Source organism: Apodemus sylvaticus, chromosome 12 (assembly GCF_947179515.1).
Source record: "Apodemus sylvaticus chromosome 12, mApoSyl1.1, whole genome shotgun sequence".
NCBI classification, from domain to species: Eukaryota; Metazoa; Chordata; class Mammalia; order Rodentia; family Muridae; genus Apodemus; species Apodemus sylvaticus.
Window position 1 is genome coordinate 37,895,606 of NC_067483.1, and position 13,278 is coordinate 37,908,883.

Sequence of the window (13,278 nt, forward strand, 5' to 3'; positions counted from 1 at the left end):
ATTAGTAATATAATAGTGAATCTGAGCCCAGATCCCCACATGATGTAAAGCCTAGCAGGTGTACTTGTGAAGAAACCCTGATAGAAAATCATGTGCAATTTGGCTAGAGTCTCACAGCTCTGTGGTTATTGCCAAGAACCTGAGGCAAACAACAGGTCTCTGAAAGGATATTGTGATGCTCTAGAGACCGGGCTGCTGCTGCTCAATCAGCTGGCTCCAGAACCACTTTGGTGACTGGAAGAAGACCTGAGAGATGGTATGCTTGTGTAGCTTCATATAAAGCTGACCCAGGAAGTGGGTCAGACTGCAGTCTGTATGTGAGAGACATGTTAGGACATAGGGATTGAGGAGAAGCTGTAAGAGATCAAAGACTAACCCATAAGGTCAAAGACCAACAGCTGTGTCTGCTACCTACAAAGTATACATGCATACTAATCCTCTCCTCTCTCTCATTTTTGTGCCACATCTCAAAAGAGAACAGGGCAGTTTTCAGTAGCATTTGGATACCTCTTAGTCAAGATCCTAGTTTATAGCACACTGAAAACCCAAGCCTTAGGTAAGTATGTCTCTTAATTCCCTGGGTCACAAATTAAGACAGTATTGTGTATCTACGGGTGTGATTGACAATGAATGAGGAGATCCCAAGAAACACGAACTGATAAATAAACACAAGGAAGGCATTCTAACTCTTCTTGTCATTGCTTCGTTCTACAACTTCAATGTAAGACTATTTTCTGACAAACAGAACATAGCAGTCATGAACATGGGTTTAGGAATCAGAATTTGGTATAAATTTTGTCTCAGCCTTTTACTAACTCTGGATAAATCACTAATCTCTGAATACCAGTCAACAGCAATGACAGGATTGCTTTGTTCTCATGGAGAGCTGTGAGGAGTGAATGATATCAAGTATAAGGGGCACCGTCTTTACAATGGATCATGCCTGCTTTCTTCACATTGTTCTCAAAATGGCCAAAATGCTTGAACACAGAGATGAGAAACACGTGACCAGGTTTCTGAAACTAGGCAAGAGGTGGCTCCAGCTTCTCACCCTGACTTTAGGTACTTACATCGATAATATCAGACAGGTCATGGATGTAGTATTTGAAGACAGATGCATTGGTTGCCTCCAAAGCCAATAAATACTCATTCCGGGCTTTAATGGCCTTCAGCTTATTCTCTGTGTACTTGGCTTGTCGCTAAAAAGAAAATGCAGGTTCACTTTTAGTGTTTTTAATTAAAACATTAAAAGTATATATTTATTTCATTTGAAGCAGTGTGCATGTTTGTATGCACACACGCCTTTATGTCTCTGTGGATGTTGGAAGAACACTTGTAGGAGTCATTTTTTCCTTCTACCTATGGGCTCCTAGGTTTGGACTCAGGTTGCCAGGCTAGGTGGCAGCCTTACCTGCTGAGCTATCCTGATGACCTGTCGCTGTTACTGTTATGATTTTGGTTTAAAGAGAAGGGTGTTCTGTGAGAGATGAAGGCCAGCACATCAAGAGCACCCTTCACTGCTATTCCCTGTGAATCCCTGCTTTCAAGTGGATTCCAACTCTGATGAATGAGAGGAATGGTTCAGACGTGCACTCTACAACAATCCTGTCTTCACACACTATTCTCCACCCTGCTGTTGGCCTTGATGGGGTGCCTCTAACCTCTACGCCAAACACTGGTATTGAAAGGCAAAATACAAGGTCTAAAGTCTCCCTTGTTTCTCAGAGCAATAGGGCAATTCACTTGATTTGGAAAATGGGATGAGAAAAGTGACTACTGATTCCTGTCAATAGACTTGACATTAAAATCTGGTGAGATGGCTCAGTGGTTAACAGCACTGCTCTTCCAGAAGTCCTGAGTTCAATTCCCAACAACTACATGGTGGCTCACAATCATCTGTAATGGGGATCTGATGCCCTCTTCTGGTGTGTCTGAAGAGAGCAATATACATGAAATAAATAAATACATGAAATAAATAAATACATCTTTTAAAAAAGAAAGAAAGAAAGAAAATCTGAGAGTTCACATGCTTAGATTTTTCCAATAGCCAGGATTCCTGGCAAGACACAGAAGGACTCTTTGGTCATTAGGAACCAAAGGAACTGCTTTGTTCAGTCCTTCATTGCACCTATTATTATCAGTCTTGTCTTCTAAGCATTCCTTCCTGTATCTACAGTTGCCAGAGCACATATACCTTCTCCTTCATCTTCTCAATCTTCTTCACTGAACTCCTCCGGACATGTTTCTCCTCAATGCGGACATTGGCCGTGGAGTCAGGGGAGCGAGGGGTCTGCCGGTCCTCTTGCTTTACTGACTTGCCAATTTGCTTCTCTTCTTGCTTCTCTGCTTCCTTTAGTTTGCTCTGAGCACTGATACTGTCAGCATTGTACATATGATATGTCTTCATGACCTGCAAAACATTTCCTCTAGAGGTCAAGCCAATGGATTCAATTTTATGTTACGGATTAACAAAACTCAGCAGGGCCTCTCCTATACGAAGTAATATTCTCATCTTTCTAGGGGAAAATCCAGTAATGCCTGGTTCAGTACATGTATGTTAAGGTCTACATCTAAGTAAAGGACAGCTTATTGTAATGATTCCATATTAATTTCATCACTTTTTAAAACCTTTTATTCATTATTATCTGTAAGCATGACTCTTATATTAGCTTAGTGATTTCTATTGCTTGGTCACCTCCTGGAAGATAAGAAATAAGAACATCTTTTTCAGACCCTAATGGTCTGTTTTATCTCCATTAGATACTTGATATTTCTCACAGAAACATCAATCCCACCTACAATTTACTGAGTACTTAATATATCACACACACACACACACACACTCGTTGATTTCATTCATGTAACAATTCTATATCCTAGACAACATCCTGTGAAGGCTGTAGACCTGCATGACTCAGGTAAGAAGCTGGGAAGGAAGACAATTCATATCAAGTGTAACTGGAATTGGCCACAAGCAGTAAGTAACACAAAAAGAGCGACACAGAGTAAGGTGTGGTGGTGCATGCCTTTAATTCCTGTAGTCTGGAAGTAGTGCAAGAAGATCTTAATGAGCTCAAGGCCAGCCTGGTCTACAAAGTGATACCAGGATAGCCAGGACTATATATAGAGACTTTGTCTTTAAAAACCAGGGGAAAAATGGAACATAATTTTCCAAAAGAGCTATTGTCTAGGAATTGAACACTTTTTCTTAGCAAGAAGGCCAGGAAGATAGAATCTCAGCGCATTTCCAGGCATCTGAAATATATTACATCCAGCTAAACAGGGGCCAATTCTACTCTGCAGGAAGTTTCTGTTTCCACATAGGCAGCTTTCCGATTCTATGTGGGATTAAAATACTTGATAACAAATCAAGCAATTGGAAATTCACAAGTGCTGAAATTATGATGTTATGAGGTTTCTTTGAAGAGGAGCAGAAAGCCTAGGAGGGAGGAGGAGTACTTGTGAGTGGCTGACCACAGAGGAAAGCACTGATTCAATATTACTAACAATCTCTAGCATTCAGCACACACTGTGTGTCAGGAGTTTTATGTATGCAGACAATCCTCACAACAACTCTATAAAAGACATGAGCAATTCTACTTCTAAAGATATGGAAATAAGTCCCAACAACATTACCTATGGTGGTGAAAGTCTTACAAATAGTAGATGGCAGAGTCAGAATTCAAACTTAGATCTATCTACCTCCAAAGTCTACATCATATCCACTAATGGACAAAGACTATCCTCTGCATAGGACTGAAGTTAGATTAGCTGGGAGGAAAGATAAAGGACAGGCAAGAAAATCCTGAAGAAAGAAGCTGATCTCATTTAGAAATGGAACTGCTCAACTGAGAGCAGCATCTCAATTAGGGGCTGCTTTAGACTCCAGAGAACAATTGGCAATGTCTAGAACTTAGAAGTTGCTAGTAAGTAAAGACAGGGATACATGAGAGTCTGTTTTAGAATTTCAGTGGTGCTGAGGCTGGGAAAACCTGGTACCCTGTGGGTACGTGAGATTCACCCAGAGTTGGAAGAAGGAATAGAGAACACAGAGGTACAGTACAGTCTCCATTATGTCACATTTTAGATTGAGAGAAATTTAAATATTCACCTCACAGTGAACCTGGTATCATTTCCTGGAAGCTTCACCCTGCACATACTCTGTGTCCCAACAACCAATGATATTAACAAAGCTTGTCTAGGAGACCTGATCAGATCATTACTTTTCTAGGTTAAGAAGATAGAAAGGCACCTGCCTTACTGGCTGAAGGACAGGCAAGGGGATCTTTTTCTCTTTTTTTCCCTTAAATGAGATGAAGGAATTCAAGCATCAGAGTACTGCATTAAAAACAGTGAATTTTTATTTTATGAAGTACAGGATAATGAGGAAACATGGCAAATGAGCATGGGAGATCAAAGCACTCAAACGTCATAAAGCCAGCAACTTCTATTGTTCTTTGCCCTTAAAGACCACAAAGAAGCCTCTCATGAAAAGAAAAAAGAAATTAAATTTTTTTCTTTGTATTCTCTTTCATAGTTAGAAAATGTCATATATGCCTCACTTTAAAATATGAGCAGGTAGCCAGGTATGGTGGTGGACACCTTTAATCCCAGCACTCAGGAGACAGAGGCAGATTGATCTGGTCTATAGAAAGAGAGTCTAGGACAGCCAGGGTTATATAGAGAAACCCTGCCTCAAAACCATACACACACACACACACACACACACACACATTTACACAGAAAGATTTCCAGATATTTAAGGAAGTTTCCAATGTTTTCTAAAATTCGCAAGATCCAAATAGGCAACTCAGAGGAAATAGTATAGAGAGAAGAAAAGACTGAAAACAGTTTATCAGTAAGAGCCCAGGAGAGATGGAGAATGGGAAAGATACAGCAATATGAAGAACTCAATGAAGGGAGAAGATAGATGAAAAACCCAAGACTTCCTGGAAACTGGCAATTAAGATTCCATTCTTGTACCTCTTCAAGGAGCATGAGCCATGCCCTTCTACCACAGACTTGTAAAAGTTAGCACCTTATTTTCATTTGCTGCCTCATTTTGCTGCATATTAAAACCAAATGCCCTGAGTTTAGCACTATCTTTTATTTGTCTTTATATCACTAGTGCCTAATGCCAGGGTCAAAGAGATGAACAGTATGGGGGCTATTAGCTGACACTGAATTGAAGGAACAGGTGCTGAATTTCAATTTGAAGCATCCCTGCAACCAGCAACCAGCTGCTGCACTGAGTCAAGGAGACATATTCAGGGATAATACATAAGCATAAAACCTCTAGAGTAAAGATAGCCTCAGAGTCTCTCTCTCTCTCTCTCTCTCTCTCTCTCTAAGTTAGTGTTTCTTTGGCTCTGGCTCTTCATGGTCAATCCATGTGGCTTCCCTGCCTCCATATATATTCTTTCCTGTAGGGGCTTTCTGGGTTTTCCGAACACAGCCTCTCTGTACAATTGAGGCAGACAATTAATCCAAGAGTTCTTTGGGAAGTACTGCACTCTGACTTCAAAGGCATTCCTACAACATCAGAAAGAAAATGAAAACCACTTCACCCTGGCTTACAAGCTAGCCAGCTCATTGTGATGGAGAGGGGAATAATGGACTGGCATGCATATGTGCAAGAATCACTGGGATTGCTCTCCGGAAGAACAGCTGTGGGAGACTCCCCCCGGCACACAATGCTAACTCAGGGAAATCAAAGCCCCTTCAGGCAGAAGAGGAAGGTGCAGAGCTCTGAACAGCTGGCTACTTATGGTGGGGCTCTGGATCTCTTGTTCAAAGGCATCTTTATTTAGAACTACCTGGGCTCTGTCTCTTGGCTCATCAAGGTTTAAAAGTACATAGATGATCAACCCTTGAGTAACTGGTTCCCTCAAAAGAAGTATTCATGGGTGTCAGCGTCAACTGCAAGAAGACCACTGAAAAATACAGTAGGTTTCTTAATATCTTCATCTCAATATCTTCAATGATCCACAAATTACACATGATTTCTATTGTTGACAGGATCAGTGAAAGCAGAGGTCCTTTCCTGTTTTCTTGAATAGAGCAAATAGGAAAATGCTCTTTAGAAGAAACTCTTCCCTATTCTCTTCCTAATGCCCAAAGAGTATATATATGGCAATTAGCTTTCCAAAGCCAGCACATGGTAGTATCAAGTTCCTGCTTGAGGAAACCACTATCTCATGTAGGGTGACTAACATCCTGCTTTCCTCAAGACTACCAATTCAGCACTAAAAATATGTCCTAGGAAACTGTTTAAGAGAAAGTTTCACTCTTTCACCCTGGCTGGCCTGGAACTTACTATGTAGAACAGGCTGGCCTTGAACTCAAAAGATCCATCTGCCTCTGCTTCTCAAGTATTGAATTAAATGTGGCTCTCTCTTTATGAGCACTAGGGTAATCAACAAAAAGGATGGATAGTCACCCAAATCTCATACCAGTCTTAAACTAATCTTACCCTACATAAGCAATGACTCTTAATTCTAGTCTGTAACTTTCCTAATGATCTATACAGAATCTTCAAACTCATTTGATCCTTAACTATAGTCTCATATTTTGAAAATATGAATTCCTCAATCATTGTCAGCCACATGGCATGCAGGTATCAGAGCATGGCACTAGCTGCTGCTTCTGGGGAACTGCTGGGTAGAAAACCAACAAACTTCACACCAACTCTCATCATCACGCTGACTTTTGCGGTGGGAGGTGTCCTTCCAATTACATGCATCTAGTACTCAGGGCAGGACAGACTCTCACGTGTCTAATTTAGCAGTCTAGGGTTAGTACAGCCATGCTTCTCAATCTTGGTACTACTGACATTTGGAGCTAGATAATTACTGCAGCAAGCAAATTGTTCTGTACATTGTAGCACATTAGCAGCATACTTGGCCACTACATACATGGTGGCATTAGCAGCATACTTGGCCACTACATACATGGTGGTCACTTTGTAGATGCCACTAGGCCACCAAATCCTCTAATCATGACAACTAAAAACATCAGCAGACATTGCCACACATTCTATTTTGTAGGAATGGAGAAGATCACCCTGTTTAAGGCTCAGTATACCAGAGTCTGTTCTGTTCACTCTGGAAGTTTCTGGTGTCTTCTGTTTTTCTTTTTCCATTTAGATGTAAATAGCTAAGCCTTATTTGGGACTTGACAAAATGTTAAGTATAATAATTCTTCTCAAAGCAGGGAATAGCACACTCACTAATTCTGCATGTGGATGTTGGTGAGAAGGCTTTATGCTCTGTATTAACTATGGGCTCATGGTGGCCACAGAAGCAACTGCCAATATTGGTCTGAAGATTAAACATAGAGGTCTCAGAGCTGGGAGATGGCTGAGTACACAGAGGCCTAATGACCTGGTTTGATCCCCAGATCCCACAAGGTGGCAGGAGAGAACAAACTTCTAAGAATGGTCCCTTATGCTAACATTCAAAATAATACTAAAAATAATAAATAGGGAATGGTAGGCATGGGGCAGGGGGTGGGGAGAATCTTCCATCTTGTCCTTCATTAGAAAGAGCAGCAAGCTCCATTGTCCTCATTCCACCACAGCCATTGGCTTTTTAACTCAACGCTTATGAAGTAAGGTAAAACTACCAGTTCTTCAGACACTGTTCGTCCTCTGCTGCCTCACTGCAAAAGCAGTATGCTGGGACTGAGCTGGTTTGAGGTTCGCTGCTTGACTTCTGAGAAACAGCAGCAAACAGCAAAGGCTCAGGATACTTATTTATTGGGAAAACAAAAGGAGTCCTAGAATAACATGTGTCATTTGTTATACTAGAGAATTCTACAGAGGCAAGCTTCAGCTCTTCTTGGTACCTAGAAGATACTCTAAAAATAAAGAGAAGTTAAGCAATGAAAAGATAAGGTTCAGGAACCACTCTGAAAATGGTTCACAATACTACATTTCTATTTTTAAAAAGTCTTAACTTCATTCAAGAGAAATAAAAACTTAGGGGACAAAGAGTACCACCTATTACTTGTCTTTAGAGATTAGGAGTCAATGAATAGAAATTCAAAACAATTGGAGCATCACTGGAGACAAATTAGATGACCACTCAAGTCTATTTACCAACAGTTGCCATGACATACTGGCCACACCTATACTTCTGGATCAAGAATTTGGAATTCTGATCTCAGATGTTTATGAAGCACATCACCACTGCCCTCCCATCCTGTGAAGGGAGGGGGTGAAGCAAGGAGAGAGGAGGGAAGGAGGGAGGGAGGGAAGGAGAGAAGAAGACTGGGAAGAAGGGAAGAAGGGAGGGAGGGACAGAAGGAGGGAGGAAGAAGTAAATACAGAAAATCATTTACATCTTCAAATAGGTTAGGGCACTCTAGAAAATCACGCATAGTGCTGGCACAAGCAAACTTTGGGAAGGGTCTGGAAAAGCTACAAGTTGTACAAGTGAAGCATTCCTCCTATGGCAGCAGGAACTTCCTTGGTGTGTGTGTGTGTGTGTGTGTGTGTGTGTGTGTGTGTGTTCTCAATATAATTAACAAAACATGGCTGAGAGAAAACAACCACCAGCACTTCTGAGGCACACTGCACATTTCAGCCTACAGGCCACAGTCCAAGGAGTTTAAGCAGACTGCCTTCCTTTCTCCAAGCCCGCAGCTTACCTCTCTGCTGTCTTTGCAATGCTCTCCCTGCCTGAAATGGTGCTTCGCAGGGCAGACTTTAGGAATCTGTGCTTCCCTTTACAGCTTCTGCTCTAATCTTAAACTACAGTTAATCTAAGTTCTGATGCATAATTTAAGATGATAAATGCTTTTCAATATGCACAAGTGTGATATAGGCTACATTCCTTGCCATCAAATTTGGGGTTCCTAGCTTGCTGGTAATGGTGACAGCTGTGTTGGTAACCTTGGACTGGTTTCTTTTGATGGTGCCCCAGCTGAAGCTAAAATAAAATTGCACAACTGGAAAAATATTTTTTGGTTCATCTGGTTTTGAAAAAAAAAACTGAGTGTGGAAAAAAATGGGTGGGGTCACCCCAATGGGGAATAGGCACTGTCCTCAGCCTCAGCTGAGTTCTGTTGCTGACGTGAGTATGGCTGCAAACTGCCAAATGCTGCTTCTCTCTATGATAGAAGAGTCAGGCCCCATCTGATTTACCGAATAAAGCTCGTTCAGGACCTTCATCAAATCATCTTGGAGCTGCTGGCCAACTTCTTTACTCTGTAAAGAAAAGAGGAAGGACAGTTAATTGAAAACCAGAAGGAGATGGGAGGTGGCAGCAAAGACAAGAGCAGCACAGGCTCTACAAATGACACAAACTTGATTACAGCCCAGTATTTAACCTAGCACATCAGATAACCAATTATGTCAGATTACTCAGAACTTTAATGAAATGAAATGAGCCCTTTCTATAGCCCAGCAGAGACGATCACGTAGAGGGAAAATAGGTTACAGCCCTTGATTTTCCAATTGTTCTCAAAAGCAGGCTTGAGAGCCACATCGTACCTAACATCTGTGGTTAGGTAGACCGTGCTTTCTCGGCTATTTGGAGGCAAACACTCCATTGGATTACTAAGGAAAATAACGTGTCCAACAGGATTAGACAGTAAAAGGATATAAACATTCAAGGACTTCAAAGACCCTGAACTCCAACAGAAAACTCCAAGCAGTAAGGTAGTGTACTTCTACACTGACAGTACACTGACCTCAGCAGGCTAGGATCCACAGGATTGGTCTGCACATTCCTTCTCCAGAGAAGGGAAAAACACCCAAAATTGAGTGCACTTGTTTTTTTTCTGGGGCAGATATTAAGACCTACAGGTTCCCCAATTCTCACTTGTTTCATTTCTTCCCCAACTTCCTAAGGCAGTGGTTCTTCAATAATAATGTCTTGCAACAGCAGTTAATAGTACCTGATTCTGATAATACATATTAAGGAGTTTCCAACAGACTAATTCTGAGCAGCTGTAGCTTTCTGATCCTTTATTGCTGCCTACCCTAGGTTGGATCTAACCATGAAGAATAGTAGAAATAGAAGAATGAGGAAGCAGGAAAGAAATGTATCTTCTATACCAAATGTTAATACCAAAAATGCAGAGAATAAAAACAATTGACTATTGTTTTCAATACCAAAAATTCAGATACCTACAACAGCATAACACACTTCTTTTTACTTTTCCATATTGGAAATTGAACTTGGGATCTTGTGGGTACCAGGCAAGCACTCTATCACTGAGCTGCATCTCCAGCCCCTAAGAGACACTAATCACAGCTCATTGCTGAAGCAAGGGAAGAGTCCTTTCATTCACAATGCTTTTTCAAGGTGTGTGTGTATGTGTGTGTATGTGTGGGGGGATGGAGGGAGAGGCAGGAAAGAACTGAGGGCAGAGAAAACTTGCCTGAGTCAGTTCTCTCCAACATGTAGATTCTAGGCATCAAACTCAGGGTTGTTAGTAAGTGCCTTTATCCACTGAGTTGTCTTGCCACAACTTTTGCCTGAGCCTGAGCATTTTAAAAATTGTTTTGCCATTTTACAATTAAGTTCTATGGTTAATTTTGTTTCTATTAGGGTATTCATTATGGGATATAACAGAGGTGTGACTTCTATCATGAATACTTATGTGTTTTGTATTTGGTAATGTTTAAAAATGGGGAAGGACCACAAATGAGCAACTACAATTGCTGCTAGTATCAGCTTTCCTATCACCAGCTGTGTCTTTGCTAATTTTCTTTGTTGTGTTGACAAAAGACCTTTCAAGAAGCACTTGAGGTTACTGAGGTTACAGTTCAAGAAGGTGCCTTCCATCTTGTTGGGGAAGGAATGTGGCAGAAATAAGGAAGTGGGCAGATCACAAAGCAGAGACTGAGCAGGCTAAAGGTCTGTCCCCATGACCCACTTCCTCCAGGAAGTTTCCAACTCCTAAAGGTTTCACAACCTTCCCAAATAGTGACATCTTCTGGGCCAAGTGCTCAAACACACGGGCCTATGAAGGACAATTCATAGTCAAACCACAGCATTTGCAGTAATTTGGCTGCTCCTGTCAATTTCTCCAGGCTCAATTTCTCTTCTGTAAAATGAAAGTCTTTCCGTCATAGTGTAGGACCTGGAACTTTGAAATTTCTAGAGGAAAACCCAGGGAAGATATCCCAAGATATATGCAACAGCAATAACTGAAAAGGACTCTAATAGCACAGAAAATAAACTTAAAACCTGAGAAAGTGGTATAAAAAGGTCCTCTGGTAGTTATCATGCCCAGTTTTCTGTGGGTGTTTTGTTTCCCCTTCTAAGAAGGACGAGAATATCCATCCTCACCAGAACCTGTTGTCTCCTGAGTTTTTGATTTTAGCCATTCTGATTGGTGTGAAGTAAAATCTCAGGGTTGTTTTGATTTGCATTTCACTGATGACTAAGGATGTTGAACATTTCTTTAGGTATTTCTCAGCCATTCGATATTCCTCAGTTGAAAATTCTTTGTTTAGCTCTGTACCCCATTTTTTAATAGGGTAATTTGGCTTTCTGGAGTTTTATTTATTGAGTTCTTTGTATATATTGGATATTAGCCCTCTGTTGGATGTAGGGTTGGTAAAGATCTTTTCCCAATTTGTTGGTTGCCATTTTATCCTATTGACAGTGTCCTTTGCCTTACAGAAACTTTGTAATTTTATGAGGTCCCATTTGCCAATTCTTGATCTTAGAGCACAAGCTATTGGTGTTCTGTTCAGGAAAATTTCCCCCGTGCCCATGTGCTCAAGGCTCTTCCCCACTTTCTTTTCTATTAGCTTCACTGTATCTGGTTTTATATGGAGGTCCTTGATCCACTTGGACTTGAGCTTTGTACAAGGAGATAAGAATGGATCGGTTCTTGCATTCTTCTGCATGCTAACTGCCAGTTGAACCAGCACCATTTGTTGCAAAAGTTGTTTTTTCCACTGGATGATTTTAGCTCCTTTGTCAAAGATCAAGTGACCATAGGCGTGTGGGTTCATTTCTGGGTCTTCAATTCTATTTCATTGATCTACTTGCCTGTCACTGTATATATACCATGCAGTTTTTACACTATTGCTCTGTAATACTGCTTGAGATCTGGGATACTGATTTCCCCAGAAGTTCTTTTACTGTTGAGAATAGTTTTAGCTATCCTGGGTTTTTTTGTTATTCCAGATGAATTTGAGAATTGCTCTTTCTAACTCTATAAAAAATTGAGTTGGAATTTTGATGGGGATTGCATTGAGTCTGTAGATTGCTTTTGGTAAGATGGCCATTTTTACTATATTAACCCTGCCAATTCATGATCATGGGACATATTTCCTTCTGAGGTCTTCTTCGATCTATTTCTTCAAAAACTTGAAGTTCTTGTTACACAGATCTTTCACTTGTTTGGGTAGAGTCACACCAAGATACATTATATTGTTTGTGACTATTGTGAAGGGTGTCGTTTCCCTAATTTCTTTCTCAGCCTGTCTATCCTTTTAGTATAGGAAGGCTACTGATTTGTTTGAGTAAACTTTATATCCGGCCACTTTGCTGAAGTTGTTTATGAGCTATAGGAAGGAGTTCTCTGGTGGAATTTTGGGGGTCACCTAAGTATATTATCATATCATTTGCAAATAGTTGTAATTTGACTTCTTCCTTTCCAATTTGATTCCTTTGACCTCTTTTTGTTGTCTAATTGCTCTAGCTAGAACTTCAAGTACTATATTGAATAGATATGGAGAGGGCAGTCTTGTCTAGTCCCTGATTTTAGTGGGAATGCTTTAAGTTTCTCTCCATTTAGTTTGACGTTGGCTACTGGTTTGCTGTATATTGCTTTTACTATGTTTAGGTATGGGCCTTGAATTCTTGATCTTTCCAAGACTTTTAACATGAAATGGTATGCACTCACTAATAAGTGGATATTAACCTAGAAAACTGGAATACCCAAAACATAATCCACACATCAAATGAGGTACAAGAAGAAAGGAGGAGTGGCCCCTGGTTCTGGAAAGACTCAGTGAAACAGTATTCAGCAAAACCAGAACGGGGAAGTGGGAAGGGGTGGGTGGGAGGACAGGGGAAGAGAAGGGGGCTTGCGGGACTTTCGGGGAGTGGGGGGGCTAGAAAAGGGGAAATCATTTGAAATGTAAATAAGTTATATCGAATAATAAAAAAAATAAATAAATAAAAAAAAAAAAAAGGATGCTGAATTTTGTTAAATGCTTTTTCAGTACCTAATGAAATGACCATGTGTTTTTTTTCTTTGAGTTTGTTTATGTAGTGGATTACATTGATGGATTTCCGTATACTGAACCAT

At 40.6% G+C, this 13,278-nt stretch overlaps 1 protein-coding gene across 6 annotated transcripts in view; it reads right to left on the reverse strand.

The window, feature by feature from the left end:
* The window catches only part of Srgap2 (SLIT-ROBO Rho GTPase activating protein 2), a 248,152-nt gene that overhangs the window by 62,370 nt on the left and 172,504 nt on the right, over positions 1-13,278 (reverse strand). For all 6 annotated transcript variants that reach the window (XM_052201078.1, XM_052201076.1, XM_052201077.1 and 3 more), the window contains 3 exons: positions 9,146-9,208; positions 2,195-2,410; positions 1,071-1,199 (listed from right to left, as the gene is read on the reverse strand). In XM_052201078.1, the coding sequence (XP_052057038.1) occupies positions 1,071-1,199; positions 2,195-2,410; positions 9,146-9,208 (408 nt within the window). The remainder of the gene's footprint in view (positions 1-1,070; positions 1,200-2,194; positions 2,411-9,145; positions 9,209-13,278) is intronic.